Consider the following 17,737-nt stretch of genomic DNA (forward strand, 5'->3'; position numbering starts at 1 on the left):
AAACCCATGTCTCATCACCAGTTATGACCCTTTTGAGTAAATCAGGATCATCATTGATGTCATACAAGAGCTCCTGACGATGCTTATGTGACAGTTCTTCTGATCAAAATTGAGAAGTTTTGGAACAAACTTCCCTGACAGATGCCTCATGCCCAAAACATCTGAAAAAATTGCATGGCGCAAGACAACTGATGTACCAACATCCTCAGTAACTTCTCTTATGGTAACCTGATGATTTTCCAAAACAATTTTCTTCACAGCTTCGACTTTCTCATCTGTTGTTGATGTGCTGGGGTATCCAGAGCAAGGTTTGTCTTTGGCATCTTCACGGCCATCTTTGAAGTGCTTCAACCACTTGTAAACATTTTTTTCACTTAGAGCAGACTCACCATATGCCACTAGCAACATTTCATGTGTTTTAGAGCACTTCATTCCATTTTTCACACATAAGTGATGCAAATTCTTTGTTCCATTTTTTATAATAATCGAAAATCACCGAGCACACTAAAACAATGTAACCGTTCTATCTGTCAAAAATAAACAAAATATGTGATGAAACTGTGAACTTATATTCGGGACATATATATATATATATATATATATATATATATATATATATATATATATATATAACGACTCACCAACAGAATTCTCACTTACATAGAAAAAGTCAAATCAACAACACCATGGATTAGCCAAGTAAAATTAGATTTACAAAAAGCAAATATTGAACTTAAAGATGTCAAAGATAGAAAAACTTTTAGAAATAAGGTGGAAAAGTGGATTGTATTGTCGGAGAAGGAAGCACTAAAGAGACCAGGAACAAAATGGACAGAAGAAAGAAAAAGAAAACATGGAGAACGAATGAAAGAAGTATGGAAGAAACGACGTCAGAAAGCTTTGCGTGATCCTTCTGGGTCCATTCGCGATAAGTAAGTAAGTAAGTATATATATAATAGAAGGAAACATTTCACGTGGGAAAAAATATATCTAAAAACAAAGATGATTTGACTTACCAAACGAAAGCGCTGGCACGTCGATAGACACACAAACAAACACAAAACTTACACACAAAATTCTAGCTTTTGCAACCACGGTTGCCTCGTCAGGAAAGAGGGAAGGAGAGGGAAAGACGAAAGGATTTGGGTTTTAAGGGAGATGGTAAGGAGTCATTCCAATCCCGGGAGCGGAAAGACTTACCTTTGGGGGAAAAAAGGACGGGTATACACTCGCACATATCCATCCACACATATACAGACACAAGCAGACATATACAGAGGCAAAGAGTATATATATATATATATATATATATATATATATATATATATATAAAAAGAAAGATGATGAGACTTACCAAACAAAAGCGCTGGCAGGTCGATAGACACACAAACAAACACAAACATACACACAAAATTCTAGCTTTCGCAACCAACGGTTGCCTCGTCAGGAAAGAGGGAAGGAGAAGGAAAGACAAAAGGATATGGGTTTTAAGGGAGAGGGTAAGGAGTCATTCCAATCCCGGGAGCGGAAAGACTTACCTTAGGGGGAAAAAAGGACAGGTATACACTTGCACACACACACATATCCATCCACACATACACAGACACAAGCAGACATTTGTAAAGGCCTTTACAAATGCTTCACCTGTCCAATGGCCAGCTTCACACGTCCGTCCACATCAAACCCACCAACAAGCAACAGTACCTCCATTATGACAGCTGCCACCCATTCCACATCAAACGGTCCCTTCCCTACAGCCTAGGTCTTCGTGGCAAACGAATCTGCTCCAGTCCGGAATCCCTGAAGCATTACACCAACAACCTGACAACAGCTTTCGCATCCCGCAACTACCCTCCCGACCTGGTACAGAAGCAAATAACCAGAGCCACTTCCTCATCCTCTCAAACCCAGAACTTCCCACAGAAGAACCACAAAAGTGCCCCACTTGTGACAGGATACTTTCCGGGACTGGATCAGATTCTGAATGTGGCTCTCCAGCAGGGATACGACTTCTTCAAATCCTGCCCTGAAATGAGATCCATCCTTCATGAAATCCTCCCCACTCCACCAAGAGTGTCTTTCCGCCGTCCACCTAACCTTCGTAACCTCTTAGTTCATCCCTATGAAATCCCCAAACCACCTTCCCTACCCTCTGGCTCCTACCCTTGTAACCGCCCCCGGTGTAAAACCTGTCCCATGCACCCTCCCACCACCACTTACTCCAGTCCTGTAACCCGGAAGGTGTACACAATCAAAGGCAGAGCCATGTGTGAAAGCACCCACGTGATCTACCAACTGACCTGCCTACACTGTGATGCATTCTATGTGGGAATGACCAGCAACAAACTGTCCATTCGCATGAATGGACACAGGCAGACAGTGTTTGTTGGTAATGAGGATCACCCTGTGGCTAAACATGCCTTGGTGCATGGCCAGCACATCTTGGCGAAGTGTTACACCGTCCGGGTTATCTGGATACTTCCCACTAACACCAACCTATCCGAACTCCGGAGATGGGAACTTGCTCTTCAATATATCCTCTCTTCCCGTTATCCACCAGGACTCAATCTCCGCTAATTTCAAGTTGCCGCCACTCATACCTCACCTGTCATTCAACAACATCTTTGCCTCTGCACTTCTGCCTCGACTGACATCTCTGCCCAAACTCTTTGTCTTTAAATATGTCTGCTTGTGTCTGTATATGTGTGGATGGATATGTGTGTGTGTGCGAGTGTATACCCGTCCCTTTTTCCCCTAAGGTAAGTCTTTCCGCTCCCGGGACTGGAATGACTCCTTACCCTCTCCCTTAAAACCCACATCCTTTCGTCTTTCCCTCTCCTTCCCACTTTCCTGATGAGGCAACAGTTTGTTGCAAAAGCTTGAATTTTGTGTGTATGTTTGTGTGTCTGTCGACCTGCCAGCACTTTCATTAGTTCAAAACACTGCAGTAGAAGCAATGGAAAAACATGTCAAATTTGAAAGAGTGCAAAATTCCTATGACTGACATACACTCCTGGGAATGGAAAAAAGAACACATTGACACCGGTGTGTCAGACCCACCATACTTGCTCCGGACACTGCGAGAGGGCTGTACAAGCAATGATCACATGCACGGCACAGCGGACACACCAGGAACCGCGGTGTTGGCCGTCGAATGGCGCTAGCTGCGCAGCATTTGTGCACCGCCGCCGTCAGTGTCAGCCAGTTTGCCGTGGCATACGGAGCTCCATCGCAGTCTTTAACACTGGTAGCATGCCGCGACAGCGTGGACGTGAACCGTATGTGCAGTTGACGGACTTAGAGCGAGGGCGTATAGTGGGCATGCGGGAGGCCGGGTGGACGTACCGCCGAATTGCTCAACACGTGGGGCGAAAGGTCTCCACAGTACATCGATGTTGTCGCCAGTGGTCGGCGGAAGGTGCACGTGCCCGTCGACCTGGGACCGGACCGCAGCGACGCACGGATGCACGCCAAGACCGTAGGATCCTACGCAGTGCCGTAGGGGACCGCACCGCCACTTCCCAGCAAATTAGGGACACTGTTGCTCCTGGGGTATCGGCGAGGACCATTCGCAACTGTCTCCATGAAGCTGGGCTACGGTCCCGCACACCGTTAGGCCGTCTTCCGCTCACGCCCCAACATCGTGCAGCCCGCCTCCAGTGGTGTCGCGACAGGCGTGAATGGAGGGACGAATGGAGACGTGTCGTCTTCAGTGATGAGAGTCGCTTCTGCCTTGGTGCCAATGATGGTCGTATGCGTGTTTGGCGCCGTGCAGGTGAGCGCCACAATCAGGACTGCATATGACCGAGGCACACAGGACCAACACCCGGCATCATGGTGTGGGGAGCGATCTCCTACACTGGCCGTACACCACTGGTGATCGTCGAGGGGACACTGAATAGTGCACGGTACATCCAAATTGTCATCGAACCCATCGTTCTACCATTCCTAGACCGGCAAGGGAACTTGCTGTTCCGACAGGACAATGCACGTCCGCATGTATCCCGTGCCACCCAACGTGCTCTAGAAGGTGTAAGTCAACTACCCTGGCCAGCAAGATCTCCGGATCTGTCCCCCATTGAGCATGTTTGGGACTCGATGAAGCGTCGTCTCACGCGGTCTGCACGTCCAGCACGAACGCTGGTCCAACTGAGGCGCCAGGTGGAAATGGCATGGCAAGCCGTTCCACAGGACTACATCCAGCATCTCTACGATCGTCTCCATGAGAGAATAGCAGCCTGCATTGCTGCGAAAGGTGGATATACACTGTATTAGTGCCGACATTGTGCATGCTCTGTTACCTGTGTCTATGTGCCTGTGGTTCTGTCAGTGTGATCATGTGATGTATCTGACCCCAGGAATGTGTCAATAAAGTTTCCCCTTCCTGGGACAATGAATTCACGGTGTTCTTATTTCAATTTCCAGGAGTGTAGTTTTACAGGTGCTCGAAATTTTGTGTGAACTTCTGTGCACGATTCTTTTAATGGTTTCCACAACAAAACTCCGTCTGAAATCTGGCAGAATACCCTAAGAGATTCTAGCCATATATTAAGTACACCAGTGACAAAACACATCCAATACCTTCACTGCATGATAACAATGATGATGTTACTGATGACAGTGTCACTAAAGCAGAATTAAGCAAGGTTTTCCAAAATTCCTTCAGCAAAAAAGACAAAGTAAATATTCCAGAACTCGAAACAAGAACAACTACCAACTACAGTCACTTAAGAATAGATATCCTCAGGTAAGTGAAGCAGCTTACATCACTTAATAAAGGCAAGGCTTCTGGTCCAGATTGTATACCAGTCAGGTTCCTTTCAGAGTACACTGAAACAATAGCTCCATATAAATATATAATAGCTCCATAAACTCCATCATATACAACCACTAGCTTGTCACAAGATCCGTACCTAAAGACTGGAAACTGCACAAGTCATATCAACACCCAAAACAAGAAATACAAGTGATCTGCTGAATTAAAGACCCATACCACTAACATCAATTTGCAGTACGATTTTGCAATACATACTTTGTTAAAACATTACGAATTACCTCGAAGAAAATAATTTATTGACAAATAGCTAACATGGACTCAGAAAATACCACTCTTTATTCTCACAAAGTAATGAGTTGCTATCAACAGGGGGTGTCAAATTGATTCCATATTTTTAGATTTTCCAAAGGCTTTTGACACCATTCCTCACCAGCAACTTCTAATCAAATTGCATGCCTATGGAGTATCGTCTCAGTTGTGTGGCTGAATTTGTGATTTAGTGTCAGAAAGGTCACCATTTACAGTACCTGGTAGATTATCAAGTGAAACAGATGTAATATCTGGCATTCCCCAAGAAAGTGTTATAGGACCTATGCTGTTCATGATCTACATAAACTATTTAGGAGACAATTTGAGCAGCCATCTTAGATTCTTTGTCGATGATGCTGTGATTTACCATTTTGTAAAATCATCAGTTGAACAAAACCAATGAATTAGACAAGACATCTGTATGGTGTGAAAAGTGGCATTTGACTCTTAAGTAATGAAAAGTATGAAGTTATCATCATGAATACGAAAAGGAATTACATGATAAATCACACAAACATAAAGGCTCTAAATTCAACTAAATAGTTGGGGATTACAATTATGAATAACTTAAATTGGAACAATCACACAATAATGTTGTGGGGAAAGCAAATAAAAGGCTGAAATTTATTGGCAGAACACTTAGAAAATGCAACAGGTCTTCTCAAGAAACTGCTTACACTATACTTGTCTGACCTCTTCTGGTGTACTGCGTTGCCATGTGGGATCCACGTCAGACAAGAGTGAGGGAGGACATCGAAAAAGTTCAAAGATGGACACCTCATTTTGTGTTATCATCAAATAGGGTAGAAAGTGCCACAGATGTGATACGCAAAGTGAGGTGCCAATCATTAAAATAAAGAGAAACAATCATCATAATAAAATAAGTAGCTATTCGCCTTCCAAAATATTAAAAATACTCCATATGCCCAGCTCTAGCCTCTCCACCCCCCCCCCACCCCCCCACCCCCAATCTGACTCCACCCTACAAACTATTGTATGGACACCCCTGGTGACATGTATTGAAAACCGAAGAGAACACATTTGTAAAAACATAATCTGGAGTACAAATTTTCTTTTACTGCATTAAGCTAAAAATCACTTTCAGCCTCTGAGGATGCCAAGGCAGCAATCTGTCCCATCCCTGGCTGCATATTCAGAGTCTCACATCTCCAGATATGTGACACAGACTGGCTTGGTAACATGGGGCTGACTTGCTGAACAGTTACTCCAAGATGAGGTGGGCTGCCATGCTAAATCTAATCACTGAGGCACTGCTAAGATTTTCAGAGCCTGTCATGGCCAATGGAGACACTGCTATATACAGATTGGTGGTTCACCAGCCTTTGTTTATGGATTCCGGTCTGACAGGCTCCAGTTGACATCCAAATGCCCTTGTGGGGACAGCATTTGACATCTTGAGGTAGGAAGTACCTGTTGATCGGCCAATGGAGACACTGCTATAAACAGATTGGTGGTTCACCAGCCTTTGTGTACAGATTCCAGTCTGACAGACTCCAGTTGACATCCGAATGCCCTTGTGGGGACAGCATTTGACATCTTGAGGTAGGAAGTACCTGCTGATCCTTAAACTAGAGGACATGGTACCTGTCTTCCCCCAATGTCTTCTGCAGAGGCATTTCATAATGTCTCTTTGTTTATGGAACTTTCAGCCAGGTTACTTTTGTATCAAACAGTAGGTCCAAAACTTGCATGTTGACTTTAAAACTGAAAATACTGCTGTCCGTTGTGAACGCTTACTGATTAAAAGTCTGACAAGCACAGTTACCCAACTGATTCAACTAGTCTTGTCCGGTGAGAACCTAAAACTATTTTTACTGGCCCTGATTTCCATTCTCCTCATGAGGAGCTATAGTTGTGTTGTTGTCACTGTAAGATCAAAGGAAGAGCCACAAACAAAGGTCAATAGATGGGTCTCTTGAGTACACAGGAGAGGCCATTGATAGTCATTGCAAACAGTGTGTTGCTGAGTACACTGCCCTGGGGGACCCCATTCTCTTGAACGCAGCAGCCTGCCAAGATATCATCAATGCAATACTGAAAGCAGCTGTAGTCAAGCAGGGATTGGATAAGAAGTGGCAGATGTCCATATATTCCCTATCCATGAAGTTGGTGAAGGACGTTGCACCTCCAAGTGGTGTCATATACTTCTGAAGGTTAAAAAACACACCGACCAAGTGGTTTCAGCACAAAGACTCCCATATCACCGTCTTCAGTACTACTAAATTGTCAAATGTGGAATGGTAGCACCTGAACCTGTGCTCAAAACAGCACATGTGACCCCAGGATTTGAGGAGTCATATGAGGCAGAGGTTGACCATACACTCCAGAGTCTTACCCATACAGCTTGTAAGAGCTACGACACTCCAGTAATTGTTAGGATTGGCATGATCCATGCCTGGTTTCCATAACATAATTAATATTCCCTCCTCCAAATCAGATCTGATTAAAAAAAGACAGGAGATTTCTTAAGTTACCAGGCACATGTGATGGAGCATAGCATAATGAATTTGATCTAATTCCGGAGCAGTGTTTCTGGCCGTGGACAGAGATGATTCCAATTCCCACATGGCATATGGAAGGATATAGACCTTATAACTACAAAAGAAGACTGTGCCTCTTCTCCACAGTCCTATGGAACACCTGGAATGCAAGAGTTTGTCTGGATGATGCAGTGATGGAAAAAAAGCATACAGGTAAAACCTAAGCCACTTTTTTAGGCGCATCCAACAAGACTATTTCTCAACAAGGCCTTAAGACATGAACCACCCTTGTGTAAAATCCGCATTGTAGATTTCCAAACTCATGCATCGGAAATGGAGCGATTAATGGAAGTCGTGAATTCCTTCCAGGAGTTCCTTTTCCATTCTTTTATCACTCACTTTGCTTGAGCTCTCACAGACCGAATATTTTCTACAGTTGGATGTGTTTGAATTTCTGCAAAGCTGTGTAGCTGGCTCTGATAGCCAAGCGACATTCATTGAACCAAGGAATAAGCTGTCTGAGGTGGTTGCTAGAATGGGGAATGGAATTTGCAGCAGCACAGTGGATGACACAGGTGACATGGTCCATCATCTCCTGGAAACACTCCTGCTGTTCGAAGGCCTGTCAAACCAATTTGCCCTTTGAAGCATCCATCTTAGCAGTCTCCTGTCAATCACTGTCTTAGTCAGCAGGTGGATACACGCCAAAGAGTGGTCACTGGAATGCGAACATGTGGGGACTTCCCACTGAACTGAGTCTACAAAAGATGGGGATCAAAAACAAAAGCCAATGGCTGAAGATGACCATATAGCTGTAGAAAAGTATGTCATCCGGCCAGAGTTCAAAAGGTAGATACTCTCTAAATGGGCAAGATGCTCAACAGCAGGTGCCCCAGGAGTTGCCGGTTAGAGACTGTTTTACCTCAACAATCATTCATCCCATCACAATGTAGTATACCTGATGACTGAGGAGTTTTTATACGGAGGTGCGTACCCTCACAGCCCAGGCTGTGCAGCCAAAGCCCCCATTCTCAGAAATGGACAACTTTTCACCGCCACTCCTAATGATTGTCCTCGAAATATGCTCATTGTTTATGGCAGAAAAGGTCTGGAAGATCTAGCCAGTCACCAGCTCAAAAAACCCAGCACCACCATATCCATACTCAATCACTACTGGTGGAGCTCCATGGGGGTGGGGGGTGGGGGTGGAAACGGCCCATCCTTCCCTAAGTTGTGGGACCTCGAGGCGTAGTTCTCAGCATCATCGAGACATGCAAACCCTTTCACCCAACAATGATAGGGTCTCTGACAAGATGGAGTCCTTGGGAGGATGAGAGAGAAGCGAAATTTATGAAACACTATTGGTCTACCATTTTATGATTCTACATCATTAAATGTAAGCACCATATCATTCAATGGCTGCAAGAACTACATCTTTGTTATTAGAACCTTATGGTGAAATCTGATGTGGTCGCCCTCTTCACCAGGATGCTGATTTCTGATAACTTAAAACTGATCAGGGATGACTTCAGTGCCACAATAGCCAATAAATGCATCAGTTATGGTGAAATTATTCATGGAGGATTTCAAAGATGTTCTTTTGAGAGCAGTTACTATCTTCGTATATAGTTAAAGGCTACTCGGCCATTGACCATCTGTGTGAATGCCCGAACTTTTATGGGAATCGTCACCATAGTGTGCGCGAGTGAGTGGATGGGCAAATATCTATTAGGTCCATTATGTATGTAGATTGTGGACAGTTGGGAATGTGGGTCTCACGAGAAGCGTGCAAGGGATAAGTCCCTGCAGTCGCGCTATTCATCTGTGAACTCGGTGGCTCAGATGGATAGAGCATCTGCCACGTAAGCAGGAGATCCCGGGTTCAAGTTCCGGTCGGGGCACACATTTTCAGCTGTCCCCATCGAGGTATATCAACAACACCTGTCAGCAGCTGAGGGTTTCAATTAATTATTATTTAACTTGTCACACATATGTACCACCATAAAGGTATTGTACATTAGGTCTAACCAAATGAGGTACTACGTTTGTTAAGTCACTGGTCTCAGATTTGGGGGGGCAGGGGAGAGGGGCAGGGGGGTGCAGGTTCATGCTGTTTCCAGTTGTCCTGATTAAGGTTTAACCTTGGTTTTCCAAAGTCCATTGGGGCAAATGCGAGGAAAGATACAGAAAACTGGAAACAACACATATCAAGATACAAACCTTCACTCTTGATGACGTCCGAAACATTATGTAATCTATTCTTTTACCCTCAGGTTGCTCCCTTGCTACTTTTTTACCAGTATAGCTGTTGGCTGCTGTTTCATTTGTACCAAAATTTTTGTGGGTCTCCTGTACAGACAGAAAGAAAACTGTGAAAGTAGAAAATCTTGCACTGCGCAAAAACATTACATATAAAAACAAAATTCTTATACATTAAAACAAATCAGATGAATTTAGTTCATTAGCTAATCTATTAGAGATTCTTTAACATTATTATTTATACCTTTAATATTTCATGAGCTGACGACTGCTCTGACCACCACTGTGCTTTACTAGACATGACCCCTTGCAAGTGGTATGCCCTTGCCTTCCTCCAATCTTTGGAGTTGCCTATCCAGCCACAAGAGTGTTAAATTACCTCCATCATATCTATACTACTTTGTAGCTTGGAATTACGCTCTATTTTTACGGTCTGCAAGGTCTCTAGCTTTGAATTCTCAGGACTTATATTTTCAGGGAGGTATGAAACAGCGAGTTCATAACTCACCTGTTACATCTAAAATGGATCTTATTGCTAAAATTGCTGCAGTAGCACTTTAATTCATACCAAAGACTAAATGTGAAATGGTGTCCAATAATGGCACAGTGCCTGCTAGAATCCTACAATATTAGTGCAGAATTTAACAATTTCAACACTCATTTAAAAATATGGCAATTTCTCTGGTTTCAGGGAAAACTGACAGTCAGCAAACGATGCTATTTACATAAAAAGAACTCTTCTAAAAACAAATATATAACAACTGTATTGCTAACACCACTAAATCACAGGATAATATCTTAAGGACTGTCCCTCTTCAATTATCTTCATACTTATAGAATTTTAAGTTCTGTATCTTAACGACCACAAAGTATTTGAAATCTCTCATGTAGTTTTGTTTTCAATAGCTAATGCATAGCGAAAAAGTCTATTAAGTTCCATTAACAAACAAAGGTGTTAATTGATAAATACTGAATCATAATTCTTAAAATAAAATTGACATATTTTTATTATTATCTGGATGGACATGTCAGTCTTCAAGACAAATTAGCATTTGGTGCCAAAATGTGAAATGACAAATAAAAATAAAATATTTTTCATTTTTAGAGATTTAATTGTATAGATGTATCTACACAAAGACTTTTCTCTGTTCAACTTTCCACATGCACTTAAATTTCCAACAGTGCACCTATGTATGCACATTTGTGCATGTGTAATTTCCTCAAAATGGAGGCCATGCATAACAGCTCATTGCTTCCCGGCATCAGTGGATACCTCTCTTGTTCAGCAGATGACAGGCAGTTGAGGCCTTTATGTGCTTCATCTTGTAAGGTGTTGAGGTTATGCTTTGAGGTAATTATGTGCAATAATGTCTGTTGACCCCAACGGAAGCATGCTGAAGTTATGTAGATGATTATAGGCATAGAGAAGTCATACGGATTGCCACTTCTAAAGATTACTGGAATAAAAAATTGGGGTGTGATGTCCCAAACATAAAGTATTACATAAAAAGGCACTGTTTACATCTTTCTAAAAAATGAGCATTTTTTCACGCGGGAAAACAGAGAAAAAGCAAGTTATAAATTTATGAAAACAGCATATGAAATCTGTGGACAAATATTAATGTTATCGCAACTTAGTAGCACAACAACTGAGGAGAAGAAAAGAAAATGTGAGCCAGATGAAGCTCCTCAACAAATTAGCAGAAATTGAAATGAAGGACAGTGATGAAGTAAACAATAAGAAATTGAAAAACGCAATCTTCATTCTTGTATATTCTGGGGTCTATGACATTACCAAACTTGTTGAGTACAAGGATACTAATCTACATACAATCACTTTTGACTGAAGTTGTTTAAACAACATTTTATACAATAAAATACAAACAATGTGTTGAAAGCCAATTAACCTTCACAGAATTACTAAAAGTATTTCTTAGTTTCAGGAATAATCACTGAAATGCTTTGATTTGAGATGAAAATAGCTCAAACTGGTATCCGGTTGCCAGTGCGTTAAAAGTTATTGCCTTATCATTGCAATTTCCTTAGCACAAAATCTTGAATCTCACTGTGACTTTCTTCTGAAATCTGCATACAAGATGTCACTGTCACATTGTATTCCATGCACCTCTGTTATTTAGATACTGTTTTACCGACAGTCATCCCGTGCTCTCTTTTTCTTTCACCTTTTGTCACCACAAATGTAACACAAATTGCTTAACAAAGAAATGGATGCATAGCAGATTGCTTGAACAATAAGGCAACACATGGGCCCAAGAACACACATGCTTATGTGCATTCTTCCTACTAATTTTTATGCATGTACTTTTATTCGTGTGCATCAGCAATTGCATGCGATGAAAGAGGCATCATGTGGGTATTTCTTACAACCGACTTTCTTTTCATTTAACAATAACACATTTCACATGTCTGCATTAAATTTTAATTTATTTTCGTACGACTAGTAATTGAAAAGATATTACTTGTATTAAAAATTATATTTTAATATTAGTCAGTAATAATATGGGAGTTAAACACAAATGCAACTTGCAAGATCTTAACTAGCAAACATACAATTAATAGATTTTTTACATTATGCACTCAGTTACCAAAGATTATGTTAATAATATTTCTTTTTTAAGAATTGAGTCAAATTGCTTTAGAAAATTTATTTCTGAGGGTGAGCTTCAGTGCCTATTAGTACGAAGAAAACAGATGAGGGACAGTCCATAAGTTCCCCTTTTCAGACATTTTCATATGAAATTATAGAAGTATTCACCAAACTCTCATAAGGTACTTACCGTTGGATGAGCCACACAGCAACTGTCTTCTAATTCTGCATATAAGCAAATAATTCTTTGGGCAAGGTCACCAGGCAGTGCATTAAGGTCACCACCCAAGATAGCCACATCTGAGCCTGCTGCTGTTAGCCGTACAAACTGTGCTGCATCCAGTGCTTGAAGTACACGGTGTGCCAAGTACTCATCATTTGATGGATTGTACTCCGCATGCAGCTAGAAAAAAATAAAGTTCATTATTTCTCAAGAGCTTATACTTACAAATTAGTAGTTTTGTGCTTCTATTGCATGGTTTATCATGTGACAGACAGTATTTGGGAATCTGTAATTGATTAGAGAGAAGATATTATGAACCATTGGCTTTCAAGACACCATTTACAAATACTCAACTGACAACCAGAAAACATCAGTTGTAAAAACATATAAAATTTCTAATTAATTTGTTTTACATTATTTCTTCCTCAAAGCAAAAACAATGAGGTCAGAATTTAAAGTCACTTTTATGTCCTCTTCACACAATACGATGCATAAAGATGCAACCTGTCTGGAGTCAAATCCCACAGTTGGGATGTGATACAATCCATATTCTGTCAGAGCCATGTTAATATTACAATCCAAGTATCTTTGATTTTATTTCTATCTTTCTAATAAAATGATACTGATAACAGCATTTACGAAGCACTCAATTTGTTTCCTGAAAAGGTCTCGGAATTAGACCTGGGTGGCACTGTAGAAATTACTGGAACATTTCAATGAGTGTCATATGCAACATCCCCCCCCCCCCCCCCCCCCCCTGCATCAATGATCCATGATCCATGGACTTTGCCAAATTGGGGATTGGCTTGAGTGCCTCAGTGATACATATACTGTTGGTGAAAACACAATGGAGTGGTATCTGTGAAGAAGCCAAACATGTTCAAAGCAAGACGAAACTACAACCAAATTTTTCCTGAGGCTCTTCTATATTGTTCAATAGTGATGGCATCCTCTTGGATAAACTATTCTGAGAGTAAACTTGTACCACATTTGGATCTGTGGACGCAGATTATTCAGGAGGACATTGTAAAAAAAAAACCACTTGCATTTTATGGGTTGGACTACGGAGTGTTAGACGTCTTGCTTGGATAGGGAGGGAGGTTATTACAGAATTTAAAAAGTGAAACTGAAATGGGTAGGTTGAAGTGTACACAGTGGGAATTAGTGAAGGGCAGTGGCGGGAAAAACGGGACTTCTGGTCAAATGAGTATAGGGGTTATAAATATGAAATGAAATAGGCGTAATCCAGGAGTAGGTCTAATAATTAATAAGAAAATAGGAATGCAAATAAATTATGGTGAACAGCATTATCATAGCCAAGACAGACACAAAGCCAACATAATCCACTACAGTAGTACAAGTTTATATGTCAACTAGCTCCATGCATTATGAGGAGAATGAAATAATGTATACTAAAACAAGAGAAATAATTCAAACAGTCAAGGGAGATGAAAATTTAATTGTGACTGGATACTGGAATTCAATATCAAGAACAGGTAGTGAAGGAAAAATAGCAGGAGAATACGAACTGGGAGAAAGCGATGAAAGAGGAATCTGCCTAGTAGATCTTTGCATAGAGCATAATTTAATCATTTCTAATGCACAGTTTAAGAATCACATAAGAAGGCTGTATTGTGGAAGAGACCTGGAGACACTGAAGGTTTCAGAGTGATTATATAATGGCACAGCCATGATTTCAATACCAGATTTTAAAGCATAAGGCTGGTTTCACACTTGTCTGGCTGTCATGTTAATGGCACCAGATGCATCGCTGCTGGGTAGACACTATTCACATCAACACAGGTGCCATGTAAACAGTGCGGTAGGTTGTGCTGACAGTACCAGACAGTCCATTGCGAAAGCAATACGTCCGACATTCCTAAAGTTTGACTTAGAACTAAACATATGGCTCACAATAAATTACCAGCATGGGGTGATCTTTATAATAGCCCGAAGAACAGAAGAAATAGGAGGTGAGGTTTCACTCTATCAACATGAGAAGATACAACACTGGGGATCTTTACACTTTCTTAGAATTAGAGAGACGACAGTTATAAATTTTTCTGTTATTTAAGGCTGAGTATGTAAACTTTTGATGATCTGCATATAAGAATAAAGGTTTCATTCCAAAGCCGTAACTTATTGTTCAAAGAATGTATAAAACTATACAAATGTTGGCAGTGACAATAAAGGAAAATGAATCATTTTGAATTTTATTGTAATTTCTATTCCTGTTTCCAAGGACTTTCATATAGTATACAGTATTATTTGGAAGTTATTTAAGACCCAAAGACATATATGTTAAAGTATAATATTGCAATAGACAAAAATGGCACCAGATGCATCGCTGCTGAGTAGACACCATTCACATCAACACAGGTGCCATGTAAACGGTGGGGTAGGGACCTGTTATGGTGTTGTAATAGGAGGAGAGGTGTACTCCTACGTGGCACGTCCCAGGTGGCGGATGGGGTGGGGGGTGGGGGGGGTCCTCACCAGCTTGCTGGCGGACTTGAGCGAAATAAAATAGCTCCCACGGACCAAACACACATCCCATCAATCTCATTTTTTACCATCCATAATTCACCCATCACCTTTCCAGATCACATCTGGAATTGTAAACCCTGACCTTGGTCAGACACTTGATCATTGATCAGACAATCAAACAAATATGAGGAGTCTTCTATTGAAAGAATCCACCGGTTTGGACAGTCACGACTAGATTATGCATGCGAAGATACCATTCAGATACGGTGGGGTGACACACAAGGGACAAAGATGAGTCGGAGCACCTAGTGATGCACTGAATGAACAAACAAACATGCAACATATTCCACATAAGAAGGGGCTAAATTTAACAAACCACAAAGATTTTCGTATTTTGCCACAGTAGATATTAATTCTTTAAGGAAAGTTGGTAAAGTGAAACATTTAATAAATGTCTTAGATCAACAGAACATAGTTATCACAACGCTTCAAGAGTTATGCAATACTGACTAGGACCCAATCGAATCAGGAGGATATCAACTTTATAAGGGACAACCAGGAGAAAGGGTAATAGAAAGTGTTCCCCAATTTGGCGTAGGTTTCTTAGTACATAATAGAATATTGGATTCCATTGAGGATTTTTCATCCAATCCCTCAAGAATGGCATTGTTAACAATTAAGGTGGAAAACAAGAGATACACACTGATAAATATTCATGCTCCAACTAACGTTAAAAATAGAACTGACATGGATGGAACGGAAAAATTCTGGGATGAACTTTATCAACTAGTAAGGACCATACCGGATACTAACATTAAAATTCTGCTTGGAGACTGTAATGTGAAGATTGTACAAGAGAAGAAATTCCGAGGTGCAGTGGGGCGATGGCCAGCGCATAAACTTACAAACAAGAACAGGGGACGGTTAATTGAATTTTGTACTACAAACGGATTGGTTTTGAAGACAACAAGGTTTAAGAGACGATTACATAAGTTAATGACATGGAAATGCCCTAACGTCAAGCTAGGAAAGTTCCAGATAGATCATGTGATCATGGATCAGAAATTCCGTAAGGAAATATATAATGTTAAAGTGCTGCGTGGCGTCGATGTTGATTCAGACCACTACATGATGAAAATTAAAATCAAACTAACACCTAATAGAAAACCTCAAAAGTTAGATATTATTAATAATCAGATATATTATGAGAGATCAAGAATACCTTTAAGTGACAATCTAGAAGCCACTGTCAATCAATTAAAAGTCTTGGCTGAAGAAGTACCTCCTCCACGGAAACGCAAGATACATGCTTGGTGGAATGAGGAATGTAATGTAGCGTTTCAACAAAGAAATTAAAAGGGACAAAAGGCAATTTCATAAGAATTTGCTAAAATCTATCGAGGATGCTTTCAATTGCCACAAGACAAGAGATTACTATCAGACATTCAAACAGTACCAGTCGAAATACACTCCACCTACTCTTGTGATGAAGGATACAAACAGAAAGATAGCACATAACAATTACGATACTTCAATGATATTGGCTAAATATTTCAAACAGTTACTAAATAGTGTGGAACCTTGTCAAGTACCAGGCGAGTTGTGGCGCCCTGGAAGTATTCCAAGTTCAGAGTTGGCATGGCCGCACGGGCCACTTGGCAAGCCGGGGCTAGTCAGTGACCGCGTGGTGCCGTACCTTAGCCGGAGCAAGAGGGGTAGCCCCAACGAGTAGTCCAGGCCGACCACGTGGCTGAGAATTCCAGGGAATTTCATGTTAACGCTGTGTCGTGGAATGGGCTTTGTGTTGATGAAGGAGATTTGTATGCCGCAGAGTCCCAAAGATGGCGGACTTTGTGAAATCATAATGGCAGACATTACATAGCTCATGTAGAAATTAATAATAGCCATAGGAATCATGATACCTTAAAAATAAACATGTACATTACCAGTATTTGCATGACGATTCTGATGATGTAATCAGATTTTCAATATCTTTATTAGTTCAAAGTTTAGTATCTGACAGTAAATTATACAAGTAACACCCAGCAACAAATTTCCGAAATCTAAACGGTTCATCCGATTTTGTCGATCAATGTGTCTTTAGAAAGCTATTAGTGTAAAACTAAATTGGTATGAATTACAGGCATGTAACTTGGATAGCCCCACCATGATCCATGGACCTTGCCGTTGGTGGGGAGGCTTGCGTGCCTCAGTGATACAGATAGCCGTACCGTAGGTACAACCATAACGGAGAGGTATCTGTTGAGAGGCCAGACAAACGTGTGGTTCCTGAAGAGGGGCAGCAGCCTTTTCAGTAGTTGCAAGGGCAACAGTCTGGATGATTGACTGATCTGGCCTTGTAACAATAACCAAAACGGCCTTGATGTGCTGGTACTGCGACCAGCTGAAAGCAAGGGCAAACTACGGCCGTAATTTTTCCCGAGGGCATGCAGCTTTACTGTATGATTAAATGATGATGGCGTCCTCTTGGGTAAAATATTCCGGAGGTAAAATAGTCCCCCATTCGGATCTCCGGGCGGGGACTACTCAAGAGGATGTCATTATCAGGAGAA

The 17,737-nt window shown here is 41.3% G+C and overlaps 1 protein-coding gene across 1 annotated transcript in view; it reads right to left on the minus strand.

Moving 5' to 3' along the window:
- Positions 1-17,737, minus strand: part of LOC126095231 (putative neutral sphingomyelinase) — a 117,039-nt gene that overhangs the window by 42,690 nt on the left and 56,612 nt on the right. Inside the window, exons 4-5 of the mRNA XM_049909977.1 lie at positions 12,645-12,857; positions 9,808-9,936 (exon numbers count right to left, since the gene is read on the minus strand). Of these exons, the coding sequence (XP_049765934.1) occupies positions 9,808-9,936; positions 12,645-12,857 (342 nt within the window). The remainder of the gene's footprint in view (positions 1-9,807; positions 9,937-12,644; positions 12,858-17,737) is intronic.

This window comes from Schistocerca cancellata, chromosome 8 (genome assembly GCF_023864275.1).
Source record: "Schistocerca cancellata isolate TAMUIC-IGC-003103 chromosome 8, iqSchCanc2.1, whole genome shotgun sequence".
In the NCBI taxonomy this organism is placed as follows: Eukaryota; Metazoa; Arthropoda; class Insecta; order Orthoptera; family Acrididae; genus Schistocerca; species Schistocerca cancellata.